We start from the raw sequence: 15,773 nt of genomic DNA, 5'->3' as shown, positions 1-15,773 counted from the left end.
ACTATGAATACAGCAAAAGACAGAAACCAAATCTGTTAAGTCAGTGATGTGTTGGTGGGGACAGATGTCAAGTATGCAACTACCTGGAACCGTAGTAGTGGCTGATAGGAAGCAACAGTAGGTTTCACATGCATTTGTGCCAGGCAGCAGGATGGCAGTGTCCATCAGGGGTGGTTGGGCAAATGCAACGAGACAGTCTGGCCATTGTAGGGCATACCAGACTGGGCACAACCCGAATATGGGGAGAAGGACACATTTCCCCAACAGCTCAGAAGTAAGCCTTTATTCAGATGGGTGTACATATGTAGGGTAGCACCAAGGGGAGGAAAGAGATGAATATATTCCAGCGACACATCTAGGCAGCATAATAAATGGAACAGTTTCAGCTGGTCTGAAATTGATACTGGGAGTTTATTGTTGTTGTTGTTTAGTCGTTTAGTCGTGTCCGACTCTTCGTGACCCCATGGACCAGAGAACGCCAGGCACCTCTGTCCTCCACTGCCTCCCGCAGTTTGGTCAAACTCATGCTGGTAACCTCGAAAACACTATCCAACCATCTCATCCTCTGCCGTCCCCTTCTCCTTGTGCCCTCCATCTTTCCCAACATCAGGGTCTTCTCCAGGGAGTCTTCTCTTCTCATGAGGTGGCCAAAGTACTGGAGCCTCAGCTTCACAATCTGTCCTTCCAGTGAGCACTCAGGGTTGATTTCCTTCAGTATGGAGAGGTTTGATCTTCTTGCAGTCCATGGGACTCTCAAGAGTCTCCTCCAGCACCATAATTCAAAAGCATCAATTCTTCGGCGATCAGCCTTCTTTATGGTCCAGCTCTCACTTCCATACATCACTACTGGGAAAACCATAGCTTTAACTATACGAACCTTTGTTGGCAAGGTGATGTCTCTACTTCTCAAGATGCTGTCTAGGCCTGTCATTGCCCTTCTCCCAAGAAGCAGGCGTCTTTTAATTTCGTGGCTGCTGTCACCATCTGCAGTGATCATTGAGCCCAAGAAAGTAAAATCTCTCACTACCTCCATTTCTTCCCCTTCTATTTGCCAGGAGGTGATGGGACCAGTGGCCATGATCTTCGTTTTTTTGATGTTGAGCTTCAGACCATATTTTGCGCTCTCCTCTTTCACCCTCATTAAAAGGTTCTTTAATTCCTCCTCACTTTCTGCCATCAAGGTTGTGTCATCTGCATATCTGAGGTTGTTGATATTTCTTCCGGCAATCTTAATTCCGGCTAGGGATTCATCCAGCCCAGCCTTTCGCATGATGAATTCTGCATATAAGTTAAATAAGCAGGGAGACAAAATACAGCCTTGTCGTACTCCTTTCGGGAGTTTATTAGGTTGTTTTTATTTTGATTATATATTTTGTGGTTTCATATTTTGATTTTGTTCTATGAACCGCCCTGAGATCTCTGGGTATAGGGTCAGGGGCGCCGACTTATAAAAAATATTGGGGGGGGGGCCCATACCGGGGTCCTGCCCCGGGAAGTTTTCTAAATTTTAGATGAAAATTAGTGAGTTTTAAAGTTTTTTAAAAGTATTTTAGAGTCATATGATCAACATTAGAACCCCGAAAACTCGACTCTCTATAACTCCACACTCCGGGAAACTCAACAAGCCTGAAACACTTTTTGGCTTTGAAAAAAGAAACAAAACATAAACACGCACGGTATTTTCGTAAAAAGCTAATTTAATTTACAGTAACAATTATGCTTATAGACTATTACAGAGCAGTGAATATATAGCTCTGAAAAGACTGAAATGATATTTAAATAAATCCTAAACTATCATTAAAAGAATAAAACATAAAATATTGCTGTCGCACAGTAATAGCACTTTGATTAATAAGTGAAATAGCTAATTTAAGCTTACTTTGAATAAGGCTGAGGGTTCATTAAATAAAAATAATATCTCAAAGTTAATGCTTTAATACAGTTAATAAAGTTAATACAGTATGCCTAATACTGTATGTAAATACTGTAATACTGTATGTAAATAACGGGCTTTAATTGGGTCTTACACCCTAAAAATATTTAAGTATTTGAAAATAACTAATACAGTACTATAGTAATATAGAAATACAGTACTAAACTAGTACTAATATTTCGAAACTGAAAAATTAACATTCTGTATGTATTTAATTCTCTATTTTATAAAGATTTTTAATATCTGACAGTGAGTTTGGAGTAGCCCAATGCAAAAATCCTGAGGATCCATGTGGATCCATGCTTTGTAACCACGTTTTTGCACCACTGTGACCCTAGGCAACAGTGGGTGCGTGATTTTTTTGGTGCAAGATGTAGCCATGGACATGCTATGTGATCTGATGGTGAATTTGGGGTGACCCAATGCAAAGATCCTGAGGATCCATGTGGATCCGTGCTTTGTAACCATGTTTTTGCACCACTGTGACCCTAGGCAACAGTGGGTGCGTGATTTTTTTGGTGCAATATGTAGCCATGGACATGCTATGTGATCTGATGGTGAATTTGGGGTGACCCAATGCAAAGATCCTGAGGATCCATGTGGATCCGTGCTTTGTAACCACATTTTTGCACCATTGTGGCCCCAGGCCACAGTGGGTGCGTGATTTTTTTGGTGCAGGCTGTAGCCATGGACATGCTATGTTATCTGATGGTGAATTTGGGGTGACCCAGTGCAAAGATCCTGTGGATCCATGCTTTGTAACCACGTTTTTGCACCATTGCAGCCCCAGGCAACAGTGGGTGCGTGATTTTTTTGGTACAGACTGTAGCCATGGACATGTAATGTGATCTGATGGTGAATTTGGGGTGACCCAATGCAAAAATCCTGAGGATCCATGTGGATCCGTGCTTTGTCACCACGTTTTAAATGGGGAGGGAAGGAAAAACACAGAAGGGACAAGAAGCACAAGAGGGGTGTGCGGAGAAGCAGCTGGCTAAGAATGCAGGGGAGGAGTTTAACGGGGTGGGGGGGAGGAAAGGAAGGCAAAAGTGGTCCCCCTCCAAGCCAGCCCTCTCTCTCTCTCCCACCTGTTTTTCGGCACGCAGTGTGACTAGGAAAGAATTAGAAGGAAGGACTCGATCCTTTCCTTAACCCTCTGCTTGCCAGGAGGGCAGGGGATTCCCTGCTCTTTGTTGAGTTTGAGCAAACGCAGCAACAGAAGCGGGTGGGCAGTAAGACCCTGAGGCAGAATGCAGGAAAGCAGCAGCTTCCGCCTTCCCTCTGCCCGACCTGATTTTTGCCTGATTTTTGCCCCTGCGCTCCGGCGAGTCAGCTCCAGGGACCACACATTCGCTCAATAACACGCACAGACATTTCCCCTTACTTTTTAGGAGAAAAAAGCTGCGTGTTATAGAGCGAAATTTACGGTAATAATTTTCTTAAATTATTGGGGGGGCAGAGCCCCTCCAAACGAATTTTTGAGGGGGCTCGGGCCCCCTCAGGCCCCATGGAGTCGGCGCCTATGTATAGGGTAGTGTGGGGGTGTGTGTGAGTACATAGACACACCCACACACCCTGTCAAATCATGGTCACTGAGCAAGCAATGGCTCTAGTGCAGGGTTTCCCAAACTTGGCTCTCCAGCTGTTTTTGGACTACAATTCCCAGCATCCCTAACCACTGGTCCTGGTAACTAAGGATGATGGGAGTTGTAGTCCAATAGCCGCTGGAGGCCCAGGTTTGCCAGAAGAACTCTGAGACACCAAACAGCCGCCCCACTGCAAGTGTCTACTGCTTTCTTATAGGGCTCCCCCGCCGCCCGCCATGTGCTTGTCTCGGACAGACTTCGAAATCTGGCCTTCGCCGACTGCCACAGGGATAAGCGGCGCTTCGGTTAAAATTAACAGTACGCATGCGCCATCTCCCGAAACAACGCGATAAAACGCACCGGAAGCCCCGCCGAAGAGACAAAAAAAAAAGTTTAACTTGTAGAATCTCTACCTATATTCAGAGGTGCCAAACAACAAACAAACCCCACAACCGAACATTGGAAGCGTGACATAACGTCGAAAGACGGGGTGGTCTGAGGGCAAAATATAAGAAAAACAAGGTAAATTCCCTCAGCAACCGCTTCTTCGGTATCCAGGCTGCCATTTTGAATCGGAAGTAGAGGGTGGTCACAGGCGCGCGTGCGCGGAACAAACCACGCGAGAACTTGGTTCGCCGAGAGAGTTTGAGAACGTAGCCGCGCATGCGTATGGCGCGCCGGAAGCCGGTAGCCCGTGCATAAGACTCTGGGTAACCCCGCGCGTGGCCCTTTTCTGCCTCTGCGAGCGAGCGGGACGCGGGGAGGAGAGCGAAGCGCCTCCATGTGAGTTTCTACGGAGGGGAAAAAAGGGGTGGAAACCGGAGTCTTATTGGGGGGTAGTGAGCGGGGAAGGCTATCAACCGGCGTGAAGGCCAGAAAGAGGCCTCTGGGGGGCCGGTAAGGGGCACGTGGGGCGGGAGGAGGGAGGCGCAGAGAAACCGAGGGCGGCGGTGAATCCACTATACGGGGAGGCCCGCTTCAGATCACGCCTGACTGCCGAGCTGGCCACGTGGCCGCTCGTCAGCCCTCGGTGCTACTCCGCAGGGTTGTTGTGAAGGAGGGAGACTGAGGACCAGTTGCGCTTCCCTCCCTCGGCTCCTGGGGGGGGGGGAGAATGTGATGAGTTTTATTTCAGCAATAGCCGTTTTAAGAAGGGAGAGCGAGCGAGCTTGGCTTTCTCCCCATCTGGCCTTCCTTAGCTGATTCCTGCATTGCCGTGGGTTGGACTAGATGACCCTTGGTGTCCCTCCCACCCATAAAATTGTGCGAGATGCTTCAGCCAGACTTGCAAGTCGTATTTAGTCCCACCAGTTTTATATGAGGCCCACTACAAGAGCCCTCTCTTTCCTTCACCACTTCGCAAATGGGAAGGTAGGCCCGATTTTGCAGATCTGGTCCCACCTTTGCTTAAGAAAAAAAAGAAGGAAGGCACCAAGCCTGCAGTCATACACTTTTGACACTTTGAGCAAAGATAGCATTTCGTTTCTTTTATTTGTTGCACAAGTCAGCCTGTGTTGTCTCAGTTGCATTATCCCAAGGGTTTGGGGCACCAGATCTTCACATTAAAAACGAGGGTGAAAAACAGTGCCTTAGCTTTCTAGACAATAATACAGCAACATTATAGCTAGCTAAGATGATGGCCTCTGTAAATTGTTTCACTGCAGTTCCCATTAGTCCCAGCCAGCATGGCTAGTGGTCAGAAATGATGGGAGCTGAAGTTGATAAACATAGGATGGGCACCATGTTGGCCAATTTTGATGTATTTATTTCTTTATTTTGGAAATGGCTCGAGTGGTGGATCTGATAGTGAGCGAGGTAACCCAGATTTGAATGGATGAGCATATGGAATTTCAAGTTCTGTACATGGCACAAACAAATAGAGAATCTGTATCAGTGTCTGGGTACATATGATAAACAGTCAATGAATTGTATATGAGCTGTATTAAAAATGTTGACTGCGGGATGTAGCTCACATAATTGATACCTACCCAAACCTGTGCAAGAGTCTTGAAGCTTGCACTGTGTCTTCACAAGATTTGATGTCCTGTGTACCAGTAAAGGGTGACAGCTCATACCTTTCATGTGCATAAAGGTACTTGACCCTGCTAGCAAAAAATAAAAAAAAAAATCACTTTTGTGTGGCAGCCAGTACAGGTTCAGTTTGCATATTCTACCTGAGCCATTGAAGGGTAGATTGGGCCAATTCAAGACCTAATAGTTATTTATTCCACCTCTAGAATGACTGACTGGGAGACAGCCCCTGCTGTGGCAGAGACCCCTGATATCAAGCTGTTTGGGAAATGGAGTACAGATGATGTGCAGATCAGTGACATCTCCTTGCAGGTATGGAATGAGGTTGTAAACAACCTGGGCAGAGCTCTAGGACAGTGTTGTCTTCCGGCGGAGTATGAGCTTGCATCCCTGCTTGTTTCCTAATACTTTTTCCTTATGCTTCTTTAGGATTACATTGCAGTGAAGGAGAAATATGCCAAGTATTTGCCACACAGTGCTGGGCGCTATGCTGCCAAGCGCTTCCGGAAAGCCCAGTGTCCTATTGTTGAGCGCCTCACTAACTCGATGATGATGCATGGACGCAACAATGGCAAGAAGCTCATGACTGTGCGCATCATCAAGCATGCCTTCGAGATCATCCATCTTCTCACAGGAGAGGTGAGTTGGACACGGGAGCAGAAAAGCTGTCTGTGGAAGCTGACATATTGTGAGATGGGTTTTTGATCCTGGAGGCTAGAGGGAGATGAGATGGATAAGCCCCCACCCCACCAGAAAGAAATATCTGGTGTGACTTGAGGCCTAGCTATGCACATTGAAGCAAAATTTTGCTATACGGTAGTTGTAGAAAACATTAGTTGACTAAGAAACGTGTTTTAGTCATCAAAACAGTAAGTGGATGTTCTTCTACTCACTAGCAGTGTATTTTGGGAAGGATAGCCCATTATATGTTGATTCAGAAGGCAAGCAATGGAAAAATCTTAAGTTTCCTCCCAACCCATCAGACACAAATTGTGTTGACTGATGTGGCCCATTACACGCTTCCCGTTATTTTCAATGTGATGCAAAGTACTGCGTTTCTCAGAATATGTTCGGGTCTTGGTTCATGTAAAGGTTTTAATCCATTCCCTAAGGGCCAGCGAGATACACGGATTGCTAAATATATATGTTGCAATCTTATTTTCCCACTTGGCGAATTAAAAACTATCAAATCAAATTGGTTCTGACTCGCATCCACTTAAGAGTTCTTAAAGTACTCATAAGTGAAATTGTGGGTTTTCTAATACAAATAAGTGATTTGTTCCTAAAAGCAATCTCCATTCTTGCAAGGTTTCCAGAACTGCTGTAGAACTACCTGGTTTGTGTTGGGGTTTTAGCAGGTGTTAAGCAGTTAGCATTTTCACAAGTGTTTTAATTGTATTATTAGACAGTTCTAGTGAAGGTTTCCACTACCAAGCCTTCTGGATATGGTGGGGTGAAAATTCAGCTCCCCAAAAGTACAGAATTGCATAGGTTTGTATTTACTGGGCTATCCTGATTTGCTATGCATCTTGTGTTTCCTATATTCTTAGTAATACTCTTATATACTAAGAGCATTTATGTGAATTAATATTTGGGCAGGTCTCCCTTTCACTTGGGATGAAATTTGCAGGTTTTGTGGATGGGCTTACAGGATTCTTCTCAGTTCCTTAAGTATATATTACCTTTGTTCTCCAGCCTTGCTTTTTTGTTTTTAGTTTGGAAGAATTGTGTCTCTCATTGGAGGGGTTGTACCATTGGTAACTGCAGAATAGTTCATACACCAATTTTATTGTCCAGGAATTGTCATTAACTTCCTGCAAGTCATTTCTGGTATATGAACCTAGAATATTTTTTGCTAATCTTCACTCGTGTGGGCTGTGTCCATCATACAGAAGTAGAAAGTGACTCTGAAGAGATGTGTCTTGTTTAAGTCACAACAACATTGGCTGTGGTTAGAAGCTGTACGTTACTCCGTAGAGTAGACTGTAGTTGCAGCCATAACCTGCTTTATCTTTTTTACAGAATCCCCTTCAGGTCCTGGTGAATGCCATCATCAACAGTGGCCCTCGTGAAGACTCTACCCGCATTGGTCGAGCTGGCACAGTGAGGAGGCAAGCTGTTGATGTGTCACCTTTGCGTCGTGTCAATCAGGTACGGGATTGTCCTGTAAGAGTTGTTTTTTTTTTTTTTATAATAATTTTTATTAAGGTTTTCCAAATTAAAACAAATTAAAACAAATTAAATCCAATTTATAAACTTTTTGCCAATAACCAGGACTTCCCCTCCCTACCCCCTCTTGTGTTCCAAATCTTCCAAATAAGCAATTAAATTCAACAAGTTCTTATCCCCAAATTACACTCATCATCAGTAACCCAATTTATCCAAATTCCCATCCCCTAAGATCGATCTATTCCCTTCCACGAGTTCCCCCCTTTCAAACATAGTACAGATGGAAATAAAATAAATATGAGTAGTGATTTTACAACCTTTGGATTCCAACTTTCCCTCCCCTCTTTCCCCTTTGCGTTTCACCTATCCCTCTACTTCTAATATCTTCCTGGAGTTCCCACATTACACTATGTCCCTCAGGTTCTTTGCCAGTCTTTAATTACGAGTGTCCAATCCTAGAAAGAGTCTATCAAAAAAGGGGCCCATTTCTTCTATCCAGGTTTTTATATCCAGGAGTAAAAACTCCAATTTTGTTTCCATAAGCTTGTCAAACCTGGATATCCCAAATGTTCCCTCTCCCAGTTCTGTCCAGTTCTTGTTGTTTCCTTGTTCTTGTCAATCATTCTCCTCCTTTTTGTTTCTCTGTTCTCCCACAAAAATGTTCTTTTTCCAAAAGTTTCTAGTGTCTCTGCAGAGGCTTGTTATTCAGGAGCAAAGCATTGCATCATGTTCCTTTCATTTTCCAACAAATAGTTCCATTGTTTCCTGTAGTGTATAGACCTCTGTAGACAAAATAATGTTCCATTCCTGCAGTTTCCCAGGAGATTAAAAGTTCCATTCAACTGTTCAAGTTTCCTGTCAAAAACACATGCAATATCCCTCAGCTCCTCTAGATGGATTACAGTAGCAAAGTTCCCTTCCAGAATCACATCCACCAGTCCAAGTAGCTTGTTAGCCCATATTTAAAACAGTTTATGTTCAATTTATAACAAATGTAACCGGCAAAGTCCTCATAACAAAGTCTCTATTTTAATCTTCCTTTTTGACAGCTCTTTGACAGCTGTCAAAACCTCCATTGCTTTTCTCCAGGCAGTTTCACGAATCGCTCCAGGGATTCCGGGGTTTTTTTTTTTTTGCTTTTTTAAAACAATTCCACTTTTCTCCTCCAGCTCGATCTTATAATTTTCCCTCGCGAAGTTGCTAATTCGGCGAAATAAGGTTACACTCGATCTTAGTTGTCCAGTCCTTTGTTTTGGCTCTTCTACAATTTAGGGGTGGGCTGACTTCCTTTTTTCCGCCTCCCCCGTTCGCTCCAAATTTTAAAAATTTATCCCTTTTTTTTAGTCCATATTCCAATTACTCACGGGTTCTTCTTTAGATCCAAATTTTCAATAGAAGAAGTCAGCGCTCTCCGCCGGATGGCATGCGGCTGCGCTCGGCAGGGATAGCAGAGAACTCAAAGCACCACGCTTCTCCCCGGCACCCGATCCGTAGCCTTTAAAAAGGCTCCTTCACGAGTCGGGAGAGCGCTAACGGTGCCAGCCGAGTCTCCATGTCCACGGCCTCCTCTGGCCGTGGTTTTTAAGGGTCCCCGCATCGCCGGTGCGGTAGGACCCAGCCCCTGCCAAGCAGGCTCCCTCCGGAGCTCGGAGGGAGTCCGCCATTCGGCGATGGCGCCGACCCGGAAGTCCTGTCCTGTAAGAGTTGTTTGACCGTGGAATGAACTCCCTTGGCAGGTGGTGGTAGTTTTCAAGCAGAGGTTGGATGGCCATCTGTTGGGGTGCTTTAGTCGAGATTCCTGCATTGCAGGGGGTTGGACTGGATGATCCTCAGGGTCCCTTCCAACTCTACAATTCTGTGATTAAGGAAGAGCATTTTCTCAGCTGACTCTGCATGCCAATGTAATCTCTGTCTCCCCACTGCAGGCTATCTGGTTGCTGTGTACTGGGGCTCGTGAAGCTGCCTTCCGCAACATAAAGACCATAGCTGAGTGCCTAGCAGATGAGCTGATCAATGCAGCTAAGGTGAGAATCAACTAATAGCAAGTTCCTTCAGTGGGGTTTAAGTAGCATCCTGACAGTGGCACATTCTAAGCCTTTTTACTGTTGTTATTCTGGTGTGTGGTTCATTAATTTCCTGTTTTGGAAGCATTTTAACTGCTGCTTCTTAATCTTGAAAACATATTTTCTAGTAGTGTTGTGTTCTTGTGTTTTTAAGTTTTATGCAAGAACAGCGTTTTCCTGAAAGGCGGTGTAGGAATAAGTAAATTGTTGTCACTTGGAAATCAGCAGCAGGGTTTTCAAAGCCAGATGCAGGGATGGTAAATGGGGCTCTCATTATAACCCCAAGAGTGAATTGGTTTGCGGCGATAGTTGTCCTAAACTTCAAAATATACAAGTGCAGCACTCCTTGAAGATTTTAGCTGTAGGTTGCCTAAGAGATGCCTTGTGCAGCAGTTCCTGAAACTGAGACATTGTCACAGCAGCCCACAGTTGCTCTAAGTCTAGCTGTTAACAGCATTCTCAGGCAACATAATCTCTCTTGTAAAATGATTGCTTGACACGCAACCTGGTATTTGGCCTAAAAAGCGTACAGTGTTGTGGGATTGAAACCATAATCTTAAATAGCTGAAATGGTATCCATTATGTGTGTATGCCAGTTGCTGCAACTATTCTGTAGCAGCTCCTTCAGCTGTTCATTGGAGGGGTGACTGTGTGAAGGTGTATGTGACTGGAATTGCCACCTATTGGGAAGAAGATATTTGAGCAAATTGCTTCAGGCTGAGATTGGGATCATGCTGCTGTGTGTGTATGTCTGTGTCTCACGGTTGCCTCCCATTTCTAGGGTTCCTCCAACTCTTATGCCATCAAGAAGAAGGATGAGTTGGAGCGTGTGGCCAAGTCCAACCGTTAAGAGCTGCTGCTGCTGCTACTGCTGGATATCCAAAGCAAATAAATTCTCATTTTCACACTGTGTTGCTTCTCTTCCTTGCGATCCACCTTCTTCTGAAGCATGTGGAGCTATAAAGAGAATCTGTGTTGTGATGTAGCAGTTTAGAGGTAGGCAATGGCCGCCACCTTGGGTGGCTTTTTAAAAAAGAGGATTGTAAAAATTCATGGCTAAAATTGTCAGGAACTACTAGCTATGATGGCTGTGTTGTACCTGACACACTGTGTGTGCCTCTGAATGTCAGTTACTTGAAATCACAAGTGGGGAGAGTTGCTGTCACATTCAAGTCCTGCTTGTGGTTTCTCTAAAGGCACCTGATTGACTGCTTGGAGAGCATGCTGGACAACATGGAACCATGATCAGATCTAGTTTGGCTGTTGTGTTCTTAAATAAATTACAGCAACAACCAACCCAGAACACAGCTAAAACAACTGAAACACTTAAAGCTAGCATAAACCGCACCCAATGGGAACTTGGTGCAGAAGTAAAGCACCCCTAGATTGTGATTACCAGCCTGGGAGAGAACAAGATGCTCTCCTTATCATTTGCCCTGAAATAACATAGCACAGGCCACCAGGTGAGCCTCTGGTGGGGCTACCACTGAAAAGGTCCTCTCCCTAGCAACTGCCCAAGTTACTGCATTAGACACCTGGAAAAAGGTCTCTGGTTATCTGCTGCAAACCACCTTAGATACCTACTTAGTAGATCCCAATACGCATTTGGCCCACTTCTGTTCTAAAGGAATGTGGAAGAGTTGCTGTTCCCTGGAGCTCTTTGTCATTTTCATGTTTGCAGGAGCAGAAGAGTTAGGTTACCTTGTTCGTTTTACCCTCAGTCAGGGATAAGGTAGTACATCTCAGACCTTTGTGCTTAAAAAAGGTCATTTGGAATGCCATTCTTTGCTGCAAGCGATCCAGTCTGTGGACATTTTTCATTTCCAGTTTCTCTAGGAAGGCTGCATTCAGCTTATGTGTGTTCAAATATCTCCTTATCTCCTTTCTGTAAAACGTGGTCTTGCACTAAGCAAAATACAACAGGGTTATTTGTTTAGAAAGGGAATTCCAAATATGCATGTGTCTATTGATGCTGGGTGTGCATCCTTCGTCCAAGTGCACTAAAAAAATTCCAGGCCAAGCAGAATTTCACTTCCCCAAAGAATTTTTCATTCCACTTCCTGTGTTTACAGAAATGACTTTGGCACGGTAAAAGTTGGGAAAGGGCTTAGCGGTTCCAACACCTATGTATCTGGAGGCCAGGTTTAATCTTTTCTTAAATTTACAGTTCCAAGATGAGAGATCGTATTGCAATTTGGTGCGCATAAATACAAGTTGTGAAATTTTTCGAATGCCAAAAGATTAACGGGTGTCTAAATTGGAGGCCTCCTTTTGAGCTTGAGGCCCTGGGCCGAAGAGCTTTCCACACCCCCTCCAATCAGCCTTGACTTCTGTACATGGAGTCCAGTTAGCTAACATGGATCATGGTTACAGGTCTGTGGAGATATCAAAGCTCTTTGACTGTATGCCCTTGTCCTCTGTCACTTCAGATGATGGATGAGGAAATGCTGTCTCCCATTATCCCTGAGTATTGGGCATGCAGGCTGGGGTTAAGAGTTGAATAGCATCCGGAGAGCTGCAAGTTCATATAGGGGAAAATCTCCACCAAACAACTTTTTGAAAGGGGTTTGCTGAAATCCAAGGATTCTGGTGAATCCAGTGTCCACGTAAAGTGACTGGCACCACCTGCTCTGCAAAATATGTGTCCTTGTGATGGCAAACAGAGCAGCGTTCCCCAGTTGTCCCTACTAAGATCTTGTGGGGCAGGTCCTCCCTGTCTGGCTGCATGTCAGCTACCCAACACCACCTGAAGCAAGTCACAAGCACATACCAGGCCACTGGGTTTACCCCAGGGGTAGTGGCTTCCTGTTGGTCAAAAATGCCCTTGGAATGACGTGGGAGAGATCTTCCGGTTTGGTCCTGTCTCACCAGCATGGATGTTCCGCGTTCCAGGACGGGTCCTTGAGGTGGTGCCCTTAAGGGCAGGTTGGCAGAAGAGACTGACTTTCAGGAGAATGCGACTTGTCCGGATGCTCTCCTACGGAAGCCCGATCGCAGTAACGCAAGGCAACTCATACACAGGTCCTGCTTAGAACAATAGAATTGTAGAGTTGGAAATCTAGTCCAACCCCCTGCAATGCAGGAATATCTTTTGTGAATGAAGAGGTGTGGGGGGAATCTTTGGTCCTCTGAGATTGTGCCAAGAACGCCCATCAGTTCCCAGCAAGCATAGCCAATGGTACAGCACACCTGTCAGAGATTTCAATTCCGTAACAATGGCATTATTATTGTGTATTATTATTTAATTTGTATACCGCCCTGTACCCGCAGGTCTCAGGGCAGTTCACAACATAAAATCACAATATAAAAACACCAAATATATAATAAATACAAGAACAACCCCCCCCTCCCCAACACATTTTAAAAGGGCATTGGATTTTAAAACCTCTGCAGCAGAGATTTCCGTGTTACAGAAACAGCCCAAAGGTCGTGTGACACAAACACACTTTATGCTTTTGCTAGCAGAAAATGCCCATTGCTTTAGGTAAAGGTAAAGGGACTCCTGACCATTAGGTCCAGTTGTGGCTGACTGGGGTTGTGCTCATCTCGCTTTATTGGCTGAGGGAGCCGGCGTACAGCTTCCGGGTCATGTGGCCAGCATGACTAAGCCGCTTCTGGCGAACCAGAGCAGTGCATGGAAACGCCGTTTACCTTCCTGCCGGAGCGATACCTATTTATCTACTTGCACTTTGACGTGCTTTCGAACTGCTAGGTTGGCAGGAGCAGGGACCGAACAACGGGAGCTCACCCTGTCGCAGGGATGGTTTAACCTACACCCATTGCTTTAGAGCTCACTAAAAGATAATGCCAACAGGTGGCAGCCTTCCTTAGTCAATGAGATAAAGCAGCAGGAGCTGGAGAATTGCCTTGCTTATGATTTACAAAGTAACAACTTTGTGACAGAGGGGCTGGCTTTTTAATTTAAATTTTGTTTTATTGTGGGTGTCTTCTGCAACATGTTCTAGACCAGGGTTTCCCAAACGTTTCTCCAGCTGGTTTTGGACTACAACTCCCACCATCCTGAGCTAGCAGGGATGATGGGAATTGTAGTCTAAAAACAGCTGAGGAACCACATTTGGGAAACCATGGTTTAGACATGGGCAGCTGCCTTGTATTGAGTCAAACCATTGGCCCATCTCAGTTCAGTATGGTCTGCACCAGCAGGCAGCAGCTGTCCAAGATTGCAGACAGTGGCATCTCTCTCACCCCTTCCTGGAGAGGCCTGGGATTTAACCTGCGACCTTCGGCATGCAATTCAGATAGTCCGCCATTGAGTTACAGGACCTTCCCCACAATAGTGCATTAATGATGAATTTATTCTGCTTTGCGTTTATTTACTTTATTTATTTTTACAGTTATACCACAGCTTTTCCTCTAAGGAGCTTGGGGTGGTGTACATAGCTCTCCACATTTTATCCTGTGAGGTAGGTCAGGTGGAGAGTGAGTCACTCAGCGAGCATCATGGCTAAGTGGGGATTTGAACCCTGCTCTCCCAGGTCTTAGATCAGCACTTTCACTACCCACACCGCACTGGCTCTTGTTCTGCCATGGTTCCCCAATGCTACCACATTATTGCTGTATGAAAAATTGCAGAATTTCAGTAGGATAAAGGTAAAGGACCCTGGATGGTTAAGTCCAGTCAAAGATGACAACAGTGATACCTCGGGTTACAGGCACTTCAGGTTACAGACTCCGCTAACCCAGAAATAGTACCTCAGGTTAAAAACTTTACCTCAGGATGAGAACAGAAATCGCAGCGGCAGGCGCAATTAGCTAAAGTGGTACCTCAGGTTAAGAACAATTTCAGGTTAAGAACGGACCTCCAGAACGAATTAAGTTCTTAACCTGACGTACCACTGTGTGGGGTTGCGGTGCTCATCTTGCTTTCAGGCCAAGGGAGACAGCGTTTGTCCATAGACAGCTTTCCGGGTCATGTAGCCAGCATGACTAAACTGCTTCTGAAGCAACGGGATGCTGTGACAGAAACCAGAGCGCACAGAAATGCCGTTTACCTTTCCGCCACAGCGGTACCTGTTTATCTACTCGTACTGGTGTGCTTTTGAACTGCTAGGTTGGAAGGAGCTGGGACAGAGCAACGGGAGCTCACCCCGTCGCAGGAATTTGAACTGCCGACCTTCTGATTGGCAAGCCCAAGAGGCTCAGTTGTTTAGACCACAGCGCCACTCGCGTCCTGTTTCAGCAGGATATGCACTGGCTGCAAATGAAACAGCGTGAGAGAGTGCCCCAGAACATTTGCAAGTGCAAATGGTGTTAAAATGATGATTGTGTATGACCATCCCAGTACTGCTGTGATGGATGCAGAATAAAATGGATGTCTGGAGGCGCCCACTGAGAATCAAATCCATGGATGAAGAACCCAAGGGGTGATCTTCTGAGGCAGTTGAGGGGCGGCTTTCTCACTGTTCTTCAGCTCTTGCTGAACTACAAGTCCCTAGCAGTGGTCATGCTGGCCAGGCTTGGTGCCTCAGGCACTCCCATAGGGTGACAAAGGAGACGAAGGTTCCTGTAACATTCACAGCTTTGTGAAAATGGGAATTTTGGAAGGTGCAGTTGTTGTGCCGGGGCGGTGGTAGGTGGGGGAGACAAAAGCACCAATCTGCACACACTCCTACACCTGGGGAAGAGGAACCTGTGTCCCTCCATATTTTGTTGGACTGACTCCAACTCCTATCAGGTATGTTTAGGGATGCTGCAAGATGTAAGTGCAGAACTCCATCACCCCTCCTCCGTTCTACACTATTAAAAGATGCAGGAGTGCAGTTCTTCATTTGTCGTGTCATTATTTCGCTAGATAGTGTGGAGCAGTATTTGCCAGCCAGGCGCCCTCCCAACGTTTTGGGCTATGAAACCCCACATACGCTGGCTTTTGGGAATTGTAGTCCAACCTGGGGGCACTCGGTTGGCAAAGATCAGTGTAGAGGATCAAACAGGTTTCTTATGCACAGCACAGGGTGGCCAATGTGAAGGGGG

General features: G+C 45.5%; 1 protein-coding gene across 1 annotated transcript; it reads left to right on the top strand.

The window, feature by feature from the left end:
• The first annotated feature begins 4,145 nt into the window (after positions 1–4,145).
• RPS5 (ribosomal protein S5) lies at positions 4,146–10,692 on the top strand. Its single transcript, XM_083725337.1, has 6 exons — positions 4,146–4,302; positions 5,757–5,862; positions 5,980–6,189; positions 7,573–7,701; positions 9,645–9,743; positions 10,564–10,692. Exons 2-6 carry the CDS (start codon positions 5,758–5,760, stop codon positions 10,630–10,632), a joined length of 612 nt encoding a protein of 203 aa, XP_083581463.1. The 5' UTR covers positions 4,146–4,302; position 5,757; the 3' UTR covers positions 10,633–10,692.
• Positions 10,693–15,773: the final 5,081 nt, after the last annotated feature.

This window comes from Podarcis gaigeae (genome assembly GCF_964106915.1).
Source record: "Podarcis gaigeae genome assembly, chromosome: 2".
NCBI lineage: Eukaryota > Metazoa > Chordata > Lepidosauria > Squamata > Lacertidae > Podarcis > Podarcis gaigeae.
This window is presented reverse-complemented; position numbering and strand designations above follow the sequence as displayed.